The sequence below is a fragment of the Lissotriton helveticus genome, chromosome 4_1 (assembly GCF_964261635.1).
Source record: "Lissotriton helveticus chromosome 4_1, aLisHel1.1, whole genome shotgun sequence".
Classification (NCBI taxonomy): Eukaryota; Metazoa; Chordata; class Amphibia; order Caudata; family Salamandridae; genus Lissotriton; species Lissotriton helveticus.
This window is the reverse complement of record NC_136063.1, coordinates 626,343,500-626,360,808: the sequence shown is the minus strand read 5'-3', so window position 1 is coordinate 626,360,808 and position 17,309 is coordinate 626,343,500. Positions and strand designations below refer to the sequence as shown.

General features: G+C 43.4%; 1 protein-coding gene across 1 annotated transcript in view; it reads right to left on the bottom strand.

The window, feature by feature from the left end:
* CA8 (carbonic anhydrase 8 (inactive)) overlaps window positions 1-17,309 on the bottom strand; it is a 698,424-nt gene that overhangs the window by 552,754 nt on the left and 128,361 nt on the right. The window contains exon 2 of the mRNA XM_078685647.1: window positions 3,216-3,407. Within this exon, the coding sequence (XP_078541773.1) occupies window positions 3,216-3,407 (192 nt within the window). The remainder of the gene's footprint in view (window positions 1-3,215; window positions 3,408-17,309) is intronic.

Below are 17,309 nucleotides of genomic sequence, written 5' to 3'. Positions count from 1 at the left end.
CTGGACCCCCCCGTGGCCCACTTCGCCAATCGTGCTGAATTTCTCTCATGTGACACGCCAACTGCATGCTCATTGCGTGCAGTGTCCGATCCACAGGTTGCAACCCTCAGAGGTAAGAGCGTACCCATAGTAGTGCCTCAATCTACCTCGTGCAGCACTGCTGAACTTGCGCATTTGTGTGTGACCGGAAATGTCCGATGCAACATGCTTCAACACACACAAGACATTGAGCCTCATTTCCAGGGAGGTATGGAATTTGAAACTCTTCATTGTGTGTGAACAGAACTGTCTGGTGCAACTCGGATCAATGAGCACAAAACGTTGTGCTTCATTTCCAGGGAGGTACAGAGTTTGCAAATCTTTATTGTGTGTAACCAGAACTGTCTGGTGTGACTTGTATCAACAAGCAGGGAGGTGCAGGTTTGTGTTCCATTGTGCCTGGATTGCCTGGGTGCTACTTTGATTGACGTGTGTCTGACGGAGGGCCTCCTTCTTCCGAGAGGCTCCCCTGCTTTAGCCCCCATTTATCAATTGTTCCTTTTGTGCCAACTGGGCAGCGGAGGCCCTGCCCTCTTCTCACCAACCCGCATTGCCAGGTAGCATTGCCTGGACCAGGCCGGGGTGGTTAGAGTAATTTTCTGGGCTAAGGAATGCTCAGAGAGCAATCAGAAGTGGGTCATGAGACTGCGTAACCCCCCGTGCTTTGCAGCACTGGCTCGTCCTGGAAAGTACAGTGTGGTATCCTTTGATTGAACGACTGTCACCCTAAGCCTGCTTCTGCTCCGCACACTGTGGGTGAACTTCCCAAGCAATGGCCAAACCTATTTTTGTCGACTGCTGTCTAATTTGCCCTGTTATCTACCCCTGCTTTTTTCCATGGGACCCTGACTAAGTGTGACTCTGTCGGCATTTGTCCTAGAATCAGCCGCTAATCATTTAGCCTGCTGCTAATCATTTAGCGCCGGCACACCCCGTTGGGGTAGCTGCGCGCTTTATAAAATACACAATAATAATAATAATAATAATCAGGGGGGAAAGTTTTCTTTAGCTCTAGCCTGTGGGTGTAGGGTAATCGGGGGTTAGCTGAAAGGTGGAGGAGGGCTTTTGCCACAGGGTCTGCATGTGCATTATCAACTGGCCTGCAGGATATCAGTTGCACCGCATTACGGTGCTGTGTGTGCGAGTGCGTTCCATACGGACCTGCCTGACATATGTGGCACCAAAAATCGATGCTGAGTGAGTGTGTGGGAGTTACTGCCTGTGATTCAGTACACTGCAAGGTGGTGTTGCTTTACATGTTGATTCTTGCCAAAAGAATACTGCATTTGACATTAGTTTTTACTTGTGCAGCCTTGGCCCACAGTGCTGTTTAAAACCGTTGTAATTATATGTGTGCATACATCTCTGATATCGTTGTGATCTGGGGTGCACCTTAATAACTGTGTAGTATTGAATTTTAATAATTGCCTGGGTAGGCCTCTTTCTGACAACTCTTTGCACCACATAAGGATGCTGGGAAGGTAAAATAGGATCTTTCTCAAGTGTGCATGGTACTGATCTCAATTTTAACACAGTTGGGCCGAGTACTGCTAGTGATATATCCAAATGTGATTTATGCCAAGAAATACATGCTGTTCATGTTGTGTTAGTTAATGTGTGTGTTGAATAGAAATTTAATTTATTTTGTGAAGTCTCTTTTGTTTTGTTCGGTATATTTATTGAGAATGCTGTGCCACTGCTTTTCACATTGCCTCTGTGATAAGCCTGACTGCTCAATGCCATTTACTCAAGGGTGAGCACAAGTTATACAGTGAGTGTAATCACCCATCCCTAACGGGAGTGGTAGTTTCTGCCTGGCTAGGGCCTCGCCTCAGCCAACGAGAATGTGCCAATTCCAACAGTTGCTCTAATTATTCAAGTCATTGGCAGTCTTTCGTGGACGTGTCAACCTAAGGTGAGCTTTTGCTGGGCTCTTCACAGTTTTCATTGATGCCTGACTTGTTTCTGAATGACTGATGTTTCGTCATTGAATTGATGGGTTTGTCTGTGAAAAGCTGATATGGAGTGAAACCATCACTAGATTGCGAGTATCGGCGTCCCCTGTAAATTCTCCACTTGTCTAGCTTGTCTAAGCAGGACACCGAGGGGCATATTTACAAGCCCCCTTCATCACCGGAAATGCCACTTTTTGTGACACTCAGGCGACGTAGATTACAGAATCATTTCTATGAGGTCATGTAAAGCCACTATGGAGTTATTCCATGGATGTTGAAGTGGGTGTAAACCTGGGGAAGCACCAAATCCTTTCGCAACCCAAGGTGAGGCCTAACGAGGAGAAACTCTGTTATTTTTTTCTTGTTATTTCCTCCTTCTGAGTGTGCTGCATTCTGCAGCACTTATATAAGATGGAAACAACTCCAAGGATTGCTTTTGTGCAGGAATGTGCCCCTTCCTTCACAACAACAATCGTGCTGACAACAAAGTAACCCTTTGCACAATGGTGCAAGGGTGCCTGCCTTGGCGCTAAGCAGCAGAAACGGCGCCAGCGCAGGGGTAAAGGACAGGAAAGTTCTGTATTGCATAAATGCAGTGCACTCTTGCCCTTTCACCGTGGCGTAGGGCAGCACAGCAAGGTGACTTGCTGCACCGCCCTATGCCAAATCCCCTTAAATGAGGGCCCTATGTTTGCAGAGTTTGATGCAGGCATGAGTGGGGCAAATCACACGTTTCCCGCTGGTATGCCCTCAACCAGCAATTACGTGTTCTTTCCCCTGCAATGGGCACAACCACGCAGACAAGGGATACCAGAGCTTTTTCTCTGGTTCCAGGATCAAATCTGCTGACATTTTACACCTGCCCAGAGCAGGCAGAAAGTGTCAGCAGGAAGGCTGATGGGGGTTGGTTTTGTGGTTCAGGAGGTCTGTGCACTCGGCACGGTAGAGAAGTCCATGGGGAACGTTACGTCCATATGGGAACACTGTTACTATCTAGAAATGTCATCCTGGTGCGATGCTACAGCCTCATTGAAGTCACACTACTAGATCTCATGTTCTACAATGCAAAGTTTAGTATGTGTGCATTTTCTCCCTTATAGCACCTTTCGCGTCTTGAAGAAAGACAACATCACGTTTTAAGGTAAAAAATCTGTTGAGTGGTGTTGCCCTTAAAAGAAGTCATCAATAAACCGAATAAACAATATGGCTGACACAACATACCTGACTTCGACTTCAGAACAATCTGTACGGTATGTCCATCGTTCACCACTTCTGAATCACGGCAAACGACGTAGTTTGGGGACAGACGGACATCCAGAAGGGAGGGGTCATACAGCGCTTCTCGAGAGTTCAGGTTAATGGGAGACTGATATTCTCCGTTTGCTTCGGGGAAGAGCAGCCCCCACTCGACTCCTGGAAATAGAAGAAAATAGACAACTCTGAGGCATTTTCACAAGCCACTGCACACGGGACTCTCTTACAATCTACATGAGATTCTGCTGCTGCACCTATTTAAAGTAGCTAAAGTAAAACAATGAGAAATGGCTGCTCAAACTTCTCACATTTTTTTGCACTTGTGGGTGAAGCCTACAGGAGGGAAAATGTTTAATCAGTATTCTTTGACCAGGTCTCAAAAACGTAAATTTAGTCAGTTGGTTTTGCTCCACATTTGGAATTAATGGCTGGGCTGAGATCAAAAAAGATTGCAGGATTACTTCCGTTTTTTACATTAGTAAATATACATGTATTGATTTGCTCAAGTGAATTTTTCTGGTTATCTTCACAGTGACAAATATTTTTCCTTTAGTTGATTTCCCCTACGTCTCGAGGTACAGCGTTAAGTCCCATGTTGATAGACACATGACACCACTTGCTCAGGAAGTGAGTGGAGCCACGGTACTTTAATATTGTGTCCTATGGAGATCACACACAATTGAAGTTAGCCTTTCACCAACTGGATGGCACAGTTGTACCAAATTTTCAGAGGTGCCTCACTCTGGTGGCTACGTGGAAGCGAAACAGTTGTCTTAAGCTGAATCCGGATAAGTCAGAGATTTTTGTCTTTGGAAACTCTTCCCTGCTGCACATTAGATTTCTTTGGCCCACCAGACTAGGGCATCCCCCAATTGCGGCTGTGGTAGCCGAACAAACAGGGAGCAAATTTGTCAAGAACCTGTCCTTTAAGCCGCAAGTATGGCCCTGACAGCAACGCTCTATTTGGTTAAAAAAATCTCTAAATAAGCCTATCCAATTCCTTCCTGTCCATACACAGAAAGACAATGTTCATGCTCTCACCACATACAGACTTGACTATGCCAATGTTCTGCATCGGGGGTGGCTTGTGGAACTGCAAAATGCTACAGAATGCTTAATCTTAGACATCCCTCAAAGGCAATCTATCCGCGGAGATCTCAAGGAAGTGCATTAGTTCCCAATCAGGCAAAGAGTCAAATTTAAAGCCTTAGGGCCCGATTCACAAAAGTAATCTGAGACAAAATCCTAACTTTACGACTTTCGGTATTCACAAAAGGGATTTAGTAGTAGTAAAGTTAGGAATCCTACCTTTACTAAAACGAAATGTCTTTTGTGCATACCGAAAGTCGTAAAGTTAGGATTTTGTCTCAGTTTAGTAGTAGTAAAGTTAGGAATCCTAACTTTACTACTACTAAATGCCTTTTGTGAATACCGAAAGTCATAAAGTTAGGATTTTGTCTCAGATTACTTTTGTGAATCACGCCCTTAATGGTTACTCACCAAGCTCTGCACAATAAAGGCCCAATTTGCATACAGGAAAGGGTTAAAGCTTATTAACATAACAGCACTCCGATCAGCTAACTAGATCCTTTTATGTATTCCTAAGGTCCACTAAGCTAGAGCAGGAGGAAGAGGTTTCTTCATGTGAGCAGCTAGGCAATGACATGTCAGGCCTTAGCTTTTTTTAAGGCGATTGAATTGAATCAGCTTTCAAATCTAGTCTGATGACCTTCCTCTTTAAAGAGATGTAGTTGATTATTTGTTATCTTAGTTTGCTTAGCACGGGACATCCCTTTGGGAGCAGCTGTTCGTGCTTTACACATAGTTCTTCACTCAGTCATTCATGATCCCCTTTCCCTACACCCACAAAAATGTAGGGGATGGGTTTCCCTTCAAATTCCTTCCTAGATAAATATTTACTCCTGGTCTTTACAGGTGTGAATAACACAGTGTGCGCATGTGCCTCGCAAACATATATCATTACACATAATCGTTTGGTTTTAGGTGTTTTTTTGCATCAAAGGTATTCCCACCCAGGAATACCCACTGCTAAATGTTGGGAGCAGATTTACTCCTGCATAATATTAAAAAATATAGGTGTAATATTACTTGTGAATATGTCTACAAACAAGGACGAATTACAAACTTGAATTTTGCAATTGCAAATCATGTCCGGTAAGCAATCAAGTTAAACTTAGGTGTGCAAATGATTTCTGAATCACCCCCAATGGAGCACAAATTCCTTCCTTCGAGAGATTCACTTATTCAAGTGTAAACGCGCCAGAAATCTCTTTCCTACGCCATGAGGGGAACCGCTATTCTACTCCCTCTGCCCACCTCACCTTGAATCCTTCAGTGCCAAGAGGGGAACGGCAGGCACAGCACCATCCATGCCGCAATGAGGGGAACAGCCAGGAGGAGACTATACCTCCCAGGAGGCTCTCTGCGGCACCAGCGGAGGGCGTCACTGCAGGGAGACAGAGGCCCTCAAAGTCAGCGCGGCCCTACCACAGCGCAGGACGCACCAGAAATCTCTCTTTCTACGCCGTGAGGGGAACAGCTGTTCTACTCCCTCTGCCCACCTCACCTTGAATCCTTCAGGGCCATGAGGGGAACTGCAGGCACAGCACCATCCATGCTGCTGTGAGGGGGATGGCCAGGTGGAGACTACACCTCCCAGAAGGCTCTCTGCAGCGCCAGCAGAGGGCGTCCCTGCAAGGCGACAGAGGGCCTCAAAGTCAGCACGGCCCTCCCGCAGCGGGGAACGCGCCAGAAATCTCTTTCCTACACCGTGAGGGGAACGGCTGTTCTACTCCCTCTGCCCACCTCACCTTGAATCCTTCAGCACTGTGAGGGGAACAACAGGCACAGCACCATCCACGTGCTGTGAGGGGAACGGCCAGGTGGAGACTACACCTCCCAGGAGGCTCTCTGCTGCGCCAGCGGAGGGCATCACTGCAGGTCGACGGAGGCCCTCAAAGTCAGCGCGGCCCGTCCTGCACCCATCATCACCAGGAAGAGGCAGGGCAGGGCCACCCCCATTTCATCAGCAAGTGAGGACCTTTGTGCAGGTACTGTTGGCTTAGGGATCTACTTACTTTTATTCCCTTAGATGGTCACAAGCTCAAGAATCGTTCTATTACCTGTATATTTTTAGCATATTTGGCCCTGACATTTCAGGAGTGCCCATATTGACTATATATATATATATATATATATATATATATATTACCTACTGGCGGTCGCCAGTAGGTATATATAGTTAGGATTTTTTCTCTATGGGATTTTTGAAAATTCTATGTCTAATAACTTTGGCGTTTGTGGACGGAATTGGCTGAAATTTTCAGAAAAATGGCACATTTTGTTTCTGAGCAGCCCTTGAAAATTTGGGGGGGGTTCGTCAAGGGGGGCCGAGAAAAAAGGGGGGTCCCAAAACGTGTTTTTAACATTGAGTTTTCCATAGGGAGGTTGGCCTCACTTTTAGCCCGAACGGCTGAATGGATTTGCACGAAACTTGGCAAAATTGTAGGGACTGGTAGCCCGATGTGCCTTTTGTAGGTCTCAATATATGTGCTACAGTGGATTTTGAGAAATTAACGTTTAAAAAAAGATATATATCTGTAACAGCGGACCGGGCAGCGCTCCAGGACGCGTACTTTTCGCGCAACGGAGCTTTGTGAAGCGAAGCTGATTGGTTCTCTGGCGTCTGTAAACATTCCAAACAGTCCGTAGCGGCCGCCATCTTGTCTCTCGGTAGGATCGAGAGAGAAGAGGAGGCCAAAGCGAAGGGGCAAATGACCATAAGGGGGCATAGTAGATCCTCGCTGACCCCCTAGGTTTGATGTGGCGGTTTTAAAAGGGCCCCGCGGGGCAAAAACAAAAAAATAATAATAATAATCGAACGGCTGAATGGATTTGCACGAAACTTGGTAAAATATTAGGGACTGGTAGCCCGATGTGCCTTTGCTAGGTCTCAATATATGTGCTCCAGTGGATTTTGAGAAATTAACGTTCAAAAAAAGATATATATCTGTAATAGCGCTCCGCTTCGTGTACTTTTCGCGTTACGGAGGTTTGCGAAGCTGATTGGTTCTTCGGCGTCTGTAAACATTCCAAACAGTCCGTAGCGGCCGCCATCTTGTCTCTCGGTAGGATCGAGAGACAAGAGGAGGCCAAAGCGAAGGGGCAAATGACCATAAGGGGGCATAGTAGATCGTCCCTGACCCCCTAGGTTTGATGTGGAGGCTTTGAAAGGGTCTCGCAGGGCAAAAAAAAAATATACAGTTTTTTTAATTTTTTTGCGTGGAGTGCGCCCGGTTCGCGAACCGGGAAGCGTTCTGGGGAGCGTACTTTCTTGAAAATTAGTGAAAAAAGTTAGAGTAAAATAATAATTGTGAGTGATCAGATGTAGGGTAGCTCTGAGAAGAGCTTTTGGGTTTATGGTACATTTAGGTACTTATAAGTAGGTACCAATGCACAGTCTTAAATTCAGAGTGAAAATTCTGTTGCCCTCATCTGAGAAGTGAACTCCATCTCCTCTGTAGATATCTTGCATGTAGTAACGCAAGTTATTGTTGTACAGGGAGCCCATTCCATGGTCTCTCATGTAAGCTGAAACACATTTGTTTACATGCTTCCTCGATTTCTCAATTTGTGGACAAAATTGGTTCGACCACCTCCATTTTTGTCTTTGGCATATATTTGAATATACCAAGGCAGTCTGAGGAAAAAGTGCCATCAATTGCTCAAAGGTGTCCTTTAAAAGCATTTCCAGACCTACCCCAGTCAAAGTGCCCAAATCATTACCTCCACAGTGCACAATTAACAGGTCAGGTTTTGGCAAATGCATAAAGGTTTTCACCAATGGTATCAATTGGTGACATTTTAATCCTCTGTGGCCAAACCACTTAATTTCCACATCTTGTAAATTGAGGTTAGGTAAATTCCTGTTTTCAGCGTACCTTTGAGCCCAATAGATATAACTATGTCCAACAATCCAGACAGAAAACATGGCGAGAGAAGGTTCTGCTGCAGTCAGATGAAGTGTGGCAATGAAATGGCAGTTGAAAAAATGAGAGTGTAAAATGAAAAAAACTGAGGAGTTTCTGTGTTAATGAAGCAGTAAGAGTGATTGGTGGATTTTGATTGCTGAAAACAGAAAGTTAGTGTGCATGGATGAGTTCGTTGAAAGATGTATTTTGAGTGGCGAAGAAAAAATCATTAAATGAAAGAATGCTCTGGATATGCAGGTGCACTGAGAGTTCAGAGTTCAATTGCAACATTGTTGTGTGAACTTGGAAACACCAGAGGTTTTGCAAGAGGTGGTTGCTATGCAGAAAAAGCAGAGAGGGGGCAGGGTTTTGCTTTGAAAAAAAGTGAGGGAAGAGTTTTGATTGGTGTGACATGAGAGATATGTGTGAGGAATTACAGCATTTCTGTGCTTTTGATAGCTGCAGACTCTGGAGTGCATACCTTTTGCTCTGCTGAAGACAAATTGGTGTGTTTCTGAGACTGTTTTGAAACTCAAAGTATGAATATATAAAAAAAAAGAAAATCGTTTTTGAGGTAAAGGAATGTTTTAAAAATTTATGTGCGCCATATGCCCCCAAATTTCTTTTTCGGGGGTGCAGCAGGGTGTTCTTGAGACACCCCTGCACCCTCGGAAAAATTCGTAATTTGCGATGAGGTAATTTCTAATCGCAAATTGCACCTTCATTCCTATGGGCCTCCTGCTGCATGGAAATGAATGGGTAATTTGTAATTAGCAAATAGGTCATCGCAAACTAGGAATGGTAAAGAATCGCTATTTATTCCTTAAAGTTCGCTATTTAGGAAATGCAAAAAACTTTGATGATACATATGGCGGTTCATCTCTAACAAGATAAGAAGCATAGGGATAGATTTATGATGACTGGCGCATCACTAGGGATGTGTTAGTCATTCTGTGCCGCTGTTCCGTCACCTATGGTATGCTGCATTTACAATGCAGCGCATCATGGGGCAAAAACAGCACAGATGCGTGACATATCTGTGCCGTAAAGGTGGCGCATTGCTGGAGTTGTATCGCAAGTGTGATGAAGCTCCAGCAAGGCTCAGGGGTGCCCCTGTCGCAGGGTTTCTGTTCTCACACAGAACTGTGGACAGAGGATTGGAACCTCGGCGAATTAAAGTGTCCCAGAACTCACCTTAGTAATCAAAACCCCTTAGCAAGCTAGGTACAGTGTCACATTGGATATAACAAACTCTCAATGTTTAGACAATCCAGAATATGAACTTATAGTACCTCAGGATACGTGGAACTCATGAACAGTCGGTCGTTATATATTTCTTAGAAACCAGAACATGGAGTTAAGAAGAACACATGTGTATTTGAAATGTTTATTTACTAATGCCGTCTTCTCAGGCGTAGTATGTTAGATAATACAAGTACACATATTATCAGTAGCAAAATTACCAGCATAGTTACTAGTACATAAAAAGCGAATGGTGACAGTATGTTAACATGCTGTAAATGAATAAGAGTTAGCAACACTTATAAGCAGCCGCGGGCCGTGGAGGGAGTTACGGTGGGGCAGGGAGGCGGGGAGGGGGAGGGGCAGGGTGGAGAGGGCTCCACCCTGCCCCTCCCCCTCCCCGCCTCCCTGCCCCACCGTAACTCCCTCCACGGCCCGCGGCTGCTTATATCTCACCCTCCCTAATACACATATTATATTATTTGCTAAGAAGGTCTCTTTGTGTTGGTTTAGGGCGTGCCCATACTTTAGTGTCTTAGATTTGAAGGAATCACATCAGCATACACCAGCTCTCTCTTCATGTGAACCGCATCAACTGTTGTGTATGTGTGTTCGGCAAAGCAATATAAAACCCGCCTCATGCCCAGAATTGGCAGAAGTTGCACTTATGTTATGAGTATGAAGTCGTGGAGATCAGACCTCATAACAATTCTGTATCGTGTTGTTCTTGAAACTTCAGCACTCGCTGTACAGATATAGTTTAACAAGCAAAGCAGATAGTAGAGCAAGAACATATTATTCTCATGTAAACCACGATGAACTACTAGGTTGAAAGCTAAAGCAACAACTAAGTGTCGTGTGCAGAAGTTGCAAAAAAGGAAAAATGGCGTTTAAACCGGTAATGAGCCCATGCTAACTTAACACGGTGTAAAGATATCCAGGACCTAGATGACACCTCCCCATGATCCGGAAACGAACTGAATAAGATAATAGAAGTGCCATCTCATGAGAGCAGATTGCAAGTTTATATGTGGACGGTCCGCAAGGTAAAGCATTAAAAACTAGGAAAATTTAATGCTAAAGAAAAATAAAACAGCCAAGTACTTTATCGAGTCTTAAGCCAATAGGCAAGCTAAATAATAAAAACTTGACAAATAAGTCAATGAATTGTCAATGAAATGCTAGTACTCAGCATATCAAACATGAAAAAAGTCTATGACATAACTGTGTATGCAAAATAAGCTGCAACAGCCTCCAATAGGAAGTCACCGTCTTCATCCGAAAAGAGTTCAGCCATCCAATTTAAAAGCGGAAAAGAACATACGTGCTCTCCCAGCACCGGATCCTCTATCACCATCAGAGGACAGCTCGGTGGGTTATCAAGAAAGCTCTGTTCCAAGAAAGACTGTGTTGCCGCCAGTAAATTCCAGGGACCAATTAGTCCATGCATCAATGCCACAGCCATAATCCTTTCGCCAGGACAAACCAACTCGTGAGTAATGATAGGAGTCATCAGCTGATTAAAGTCGACGTCAGGAGAAACCGGTCCGCAGAGACACAAATCAATGGCCCAATCGAAATCACAGGTCAGGCAGTGAAATACAGGCTGGACACAGGTGAAGTAGGAGAATCGAAAAGATAATCCATATGCCGTGCTTAATATCGCCAACGGCATTGTGCCATAATATTCTAGCATGCGATTGCGGAACAGTGTCAGCAGCTGCAGGGCGGGAGCTTGCACAGGAGGGACATCCATATTTAAAAATGTAAAAAAGCACAAGAGCGTCCGCTGGTAATGCAAGTAAAAATGGGAATCCACGAAGCAGAGTGGAAAAAATAGAATGAAAGAAAGCAGGGATGACTCCAAAGATTTTCTCAAATGAAGTCACGAGACCACTGGTAACAACTTTAAAAAAGTGCGCCAGGGCCTTTGTGGAGGACGCGTTAAAGATAGTCCGAACCATCTTGCTGAAATGGAAAGGCAAATCTGTATTGAAAAGGGTCTGCACCTCTGTACGGGTGTTCGCTATGTGAAGCACGAAAGTTTCAAGGGCCGAACTCAAGGCCACCTCTCTCTGAGACAAAAGAGCTCTTATTCTTGCCATGCCGTAGAAATCTGCTCCCAAGGTTGGTATTTGTGGCGAGATTGAAAACTCCCTATGTTCATGTGTGGGAGGAAATAGAACATTTCTGCAGCAAATAACCCGTTCACTTACTGTTACGATAAAAGGAATACTTTTAATTAACCCAGAACAATCTTCATTATTGAGCATCAAATAACTACCATTTTCCAACAACTTGAACGTGGGGATGATAGCAGGAACTGGCGTGCCTTGCAACACGCAAGCCATATTTGGTCGGTGTTTGTTGCATGAACCGTGTAACTGTATGTGCCTACACATTAGTGAATGATGTGGCGTCTCAGTGCATTCCTCTCCATTCAGATAAACTTCTTGATCATCTTTGAAACATCTGTATGTGTATGGAAGCGACCAGACCTCATGAAGAAAAGCACTACCTAAAGGTTCATAACGACCTATTGGTATATATTTCATACAATTTGAAAACTTATATAAAGCAAAAGGCAGCGTTATTAAACCGTGGATAAGGCACGTTGCCAAAAAACCCGCAATCCTCTGCTGATGATGTCACTGAGCATGTCATGAATGATGTAATATGTGACATCATCAGCAGTGGATTACGGGTAATAGTATCTCTAGTTTACTCCCTTATAGCTGTCTTTCTTTTAAAATAAGTGTCTGTTTCCTTCCCTTATACTTACTGTTCTTTTTTTTAAAAAAAAATTTTTGGTTCACTTCCGGTTCGCGTACCGGCGAGCGAACTGGGAAGCGAACTACGAGAAATAGAGGTTGGCACAGTTCCAAATATTGTACCAATTTTTTAATAACGGGGAGGTAGTTCTGAAAAGAACTTTTTTTTATTGTTTTTGTTGTTTTATATTTTTTTTATTATTTTTCTGAACATTTTTTTACTTTTTTTGAATTTTTCTGAACAGTTTTATATTTTTGGGGGTTTTTCTTGGAGGGGGCAATGAAAACGATTCATTGTAAAGGGCTCTACAGGAGCAACAAAACAAAAAAAAAGTATTTATTATTTTGGGCGTTTCGTACAAACTTGCATATGATAGTCAATAGCTCTGTTGATCAGAGTGATGCTTCTTTCTCCGTAGCAAATGAATCCATTGCAATGTACGCAGACGTGTTTTACTTCACCAAATCTCATTTGTATATTTGGCACTATCTCCCTGCCCTCTGGTCCCGTTACTTCCGGTACAACAGATCTTCTGGCCATAATAGGGAGATTATCTAGGTCGTTCCGAAACTGTGCAGCACTGTAGTTGTTAGGATGCCACCTAGTCATATGGCGATGCATTGTGTAGTTTCCGAAACTGTATTTTTTCTCGGTCCCTCTGGACAGTCTATCTTGACATATAAGGCAAGTTACGTATCTTGCATTTACTTTTTTCTGACCTTTGGGAATTTAAAAAAATTGCCAAATGAAGTTTTCTTTCCGGTGAGACGTCCTGGGCTCCTCAGGCAAAAACTGCCTCTCTTCGTGCTCGTCATCCTGTTCCTCTTCTTCCTCTTCTTGTTGAATTATAACTTGAGCAGGTGGTCCACTCTTCCTTGGATGTGGTGGAGGTGGTGGGGAAGCACCAGCTGAAGCTACTAAAGAAGCCATTGCTCACTGGTAACAAAGGGTCTTTCTCTCACAAAGATGAAAGTCAGAGTGAGGAAAGAAGGAGGGATTTTCATCATTTGGGAAAAACAAGAGTTCTCAACCAATGAAAAGTGTTCATTTTATATTATATGACCTAGTCTTACATCATTAGGAAACCAAAAGTGAAATGAACCAATGAAAAGTGTTATTACCAAGTCACATGACCTGCTGTGTTTACGTTAAGCGCTTTGCAGGGCCTCCCGGTTTGCTTCCAGAAACCTGCGCTTTGCGACTCGCTTCGCGTACCAGTTCGCTAACGTAGCACGTCATATGACGTATCACGCGACAACGTGAAACGTCATGCGGACGGGAGGCGTCACGATGTTGTTTTCTAACGCGGCAGTTGCGGTAAAGAAACGTTTACCGGCTCGCGGTCTATTTCGCGGCATCAAGGTCAGCTAACGGGAAGCTTCCCGATTCGCGAAGCGGGAACGAAGAAAAAAAAATATTTAAAAAAAAAAATATTCATAAACATATAAAATATATTTTTGGATTTAAAGAAGAATACATTTTACAGCTACAGATATTAGCTGTTAAAAAACCAATGAAATTCACTGAAAAAACCATAGGTTATAGACCATATATAGTTAGGAATTAGCATTTACAAAACCTTGAAAATTCACTGAAAAAACCATAGGTTATAGACCATATATAGTTAGGAATTAGCATTTACAAAACCTTATTTTACTCACACAAAACCATTGAAATTCCATATATAGTTAGTTGCACTAACTATATATCGCGCACCCGCAATCCACTGCTGATGATGTCACATATTACATCATTCATGACATGGTCAGTGACATCACTGATGACATCACTGATGACATCTCAAATGACATCACTGATGACATCTCATTTGACATCAATGACCACATCACTGATGATATCATTCATGTGACAATACAATGCATCTCCTCACATTTTAATATAACCTCTGTTTCACCCAGTGTTAAATACAGAGTATAATTTTTGAAACCATTGACACACCAATACTAGTTACTACATACGCACTCACTGATTCCTATGTCTACACACACATTCACTCATTCACTCATACAATCATTCATACATACAATCACTCATCTTTACAACACTATCATATGCACTCATACACCTATACAGACACTCACAGTCTGCCACTCATCCATGGAGTTACTCACACACCTAGTCAGTCCTGTAAAGAATCAATGACACTTCCATTTTCTTGTCTATACAGTTAAACATAGAGCACCTTACATTTTCAAACATATACTAACACATACTTACCTTCTTATACAATCATTGATACAAGTACACATTGATCTGCACAGAGTCACACACCTCCCAGCCAGCCACACACACACTCAGTCTCCCATACAAATACTTGGACAATCAATCAGTAACCCATATAGTTAATCATATAGCTACTGATCAACACATGCAGCAGTTTACAGAACAACAGACATAATGATGCACAAATTAAGACAGTTTAGTCACTAACCCATGCACTCAGTGAGACACATTTAATCACTCACTCATACATTCAGTCATGCACCTACTAAATCCTTTGTCCAGACACTTATACTTCCACTCATTCTTCAATATGTAAGACACATTTTAACTTTACAGAAACATACAGTCACTGTATGTTGTCATCAGTGATGTCATCAGTGATGTCATCAGTGATGTCATTTGAGATGTCATCAGTGATGTCATCAGTGATGTCACTGACCATGTCATGAATGATGTAATATGTGACATCATCAGCAGTGGATTGCGGGTGCGCGATATATAGTTAGTGCAACTAACTATATATGGAATTTCAATGGTTTTGTGTGAGTAAAATAAGGTTTTGTAAATGCTAATTCCTAACTATATATGGTCTATAACCTATGGTTTTTTCAGTGAATTTTCAAGGTTTTGTAAATGCTAATTCCTAACTATATATGGTCTATAACCTATGGTTTTTTCAGTGAATATATATATATATATATATATATATATATACATATATATATATATATATATATATATATTACAGTGCAGCGTAAAGGACTACAAATCCCAGCTAAACTCAGTATGACGGCGCATTTAGCACACGCCTACTGTTGGGACTTGAATGAATAAAAAAGCCCAGAATACATCGCTGCACGAACAAGTCTCGCTGATGGCAGCCCCTGATGACGGGAGTGATTCCCAGAAATGCGTCGGGCATTTTAATGATTTGCAAAGTGGGGAGACGCGCTGAATGTGAAGCCGGGAAAGGCAGAGACCTGTCGTGTGCCTCCTAAATGCTAAGGGCAATTTGGTGAACAATCTACAGCACGGCAACCTGGTCGTGGGGAGAGCACCATCAACTGCTGCAACAAGAAACGTCTGACAGCAGTTTGAGGCCGGCGCTTCCAAACTGGTTGGAGGTGTGGCACAGGACTCCTCGATGAAAATCACAGCGCATCGAACCACAACGCAGCCAACTATAGGTTTATATGTGCCTTAATGGTCAGTGACTCTTGTCTTTACTTAAAAGAGAACATTTACAGTGCAGCGTAAAGGACTACAAATCCCAGCTAAACTCAGTATGACGGCGCACTTAGCACACGCCTACTGTTGGGACTTGAATGAATAAAAAAGCCCAGAATACATCGCTGCACGAACAAGTCTCGCTGATGGCAGCCCCTGATGACGGGAGTGATTCCCAGAAATGCGTCGGGCATTTTACTGATTTGCAAAGTGGGGAGACGCGCTGAATGTGAAGCCGGGAAAGGCGGAGACCTGTCGTGTGCCTCCTAAATGCTAAGGGCAATTTGGTGAACAATCTACAGCACGGCAGCCTGGTCGTGGGGAGAGCACCATCAACTGCTGCAACAAGAAAAGTCTGACAGCAGTTTGAGGCCGGCGCTTCCAAACTGGTTGGAGGTGTGGCACAGGACTCCTCGATGAAAATCACAGCGCATCGAACCACAACGCAGCCTACTATAGGTTTATATGTGCCTTAATGGTCAGTGACTCTTGTCTTTACTTAAAAGAGAACATTTACAGTGCAGCGTAAAGGACTACAAATCCCAGCTAAACTCAGTATGACGGCGCACTTAGCACACGCCTACTGTTGGGACTTGAATGAATAAAAAAGCCCAGAATACATCGCTGCACGAACAAGTCTCGCTGATGGCAGCCCCTGATGACGGGAGTGATTCCCAGAAATGCGTCGGGCATTTTAATGATTTGCAAAGTGGGGAGACGCGCTGAATGTGAAGCCGGGAAAGGCGGAGACCTGTCGTGTGCCTCCTAAATGCTAAGGGCAATTTGGTGAACAATCTACAGCACGGCAGCCTGGTCGTAGGGAGAGCACCATCAACTGCTGCAACAAGAAACGTCTGACAGCAGTTTGAGGCCGGCGCTTCCAAACTGGTTGGAGGTGTGGCACAGGACTCCTCGATGAAAATCACAGCGCATCGAACCACAACGCAGCCTACTATAGGTTTATATGTGCCTTAATGGTCAGTGACTCTTGTCTTTACTTAAAAGAGAACATTTACAGTGCAGCGTAAAGGACTACAAATCCCAGCTAAACTCAGTATGACGGCGCACTTAGCACACGCCTACTGTTGGGACTTGAATGAATAAAAAAGCCCAGAATACATCGTTGCACGAACAAGTCTCGCTGATGGCAGCCCCTGATGACGGGAGTGATTCCCAGAAATGCGTCGGGCATTTTAATGATTTGCAAAGTGGGGAGACGCGCTGAATGTGAAGCCGGGAAAGGCGGAGACCTGTCGTGTGCCTCCTAAATGCTAAGGGCAATTTGGTGAACAATATATATATATATATGTATATATATATATATATATATATATATATATATATATATATATATATATATATATATAAAAATCGGGCAAGACTATATTTGTGGAGACAGGACTTTTCAATTGCACATTGTACTTCAGCGTCCCTTTTGTGACCAACTGCACTGTGGATATGATAATCATTTACAGTATAAGTTCTTAGTATTTTTTAAACAGCCCTGAGGAATATTTTAAATTTGTTATTTGTATTGTTTGTTGTAACTGCTCCGTATTTTGCACATTTCATATTGCACTAGTCA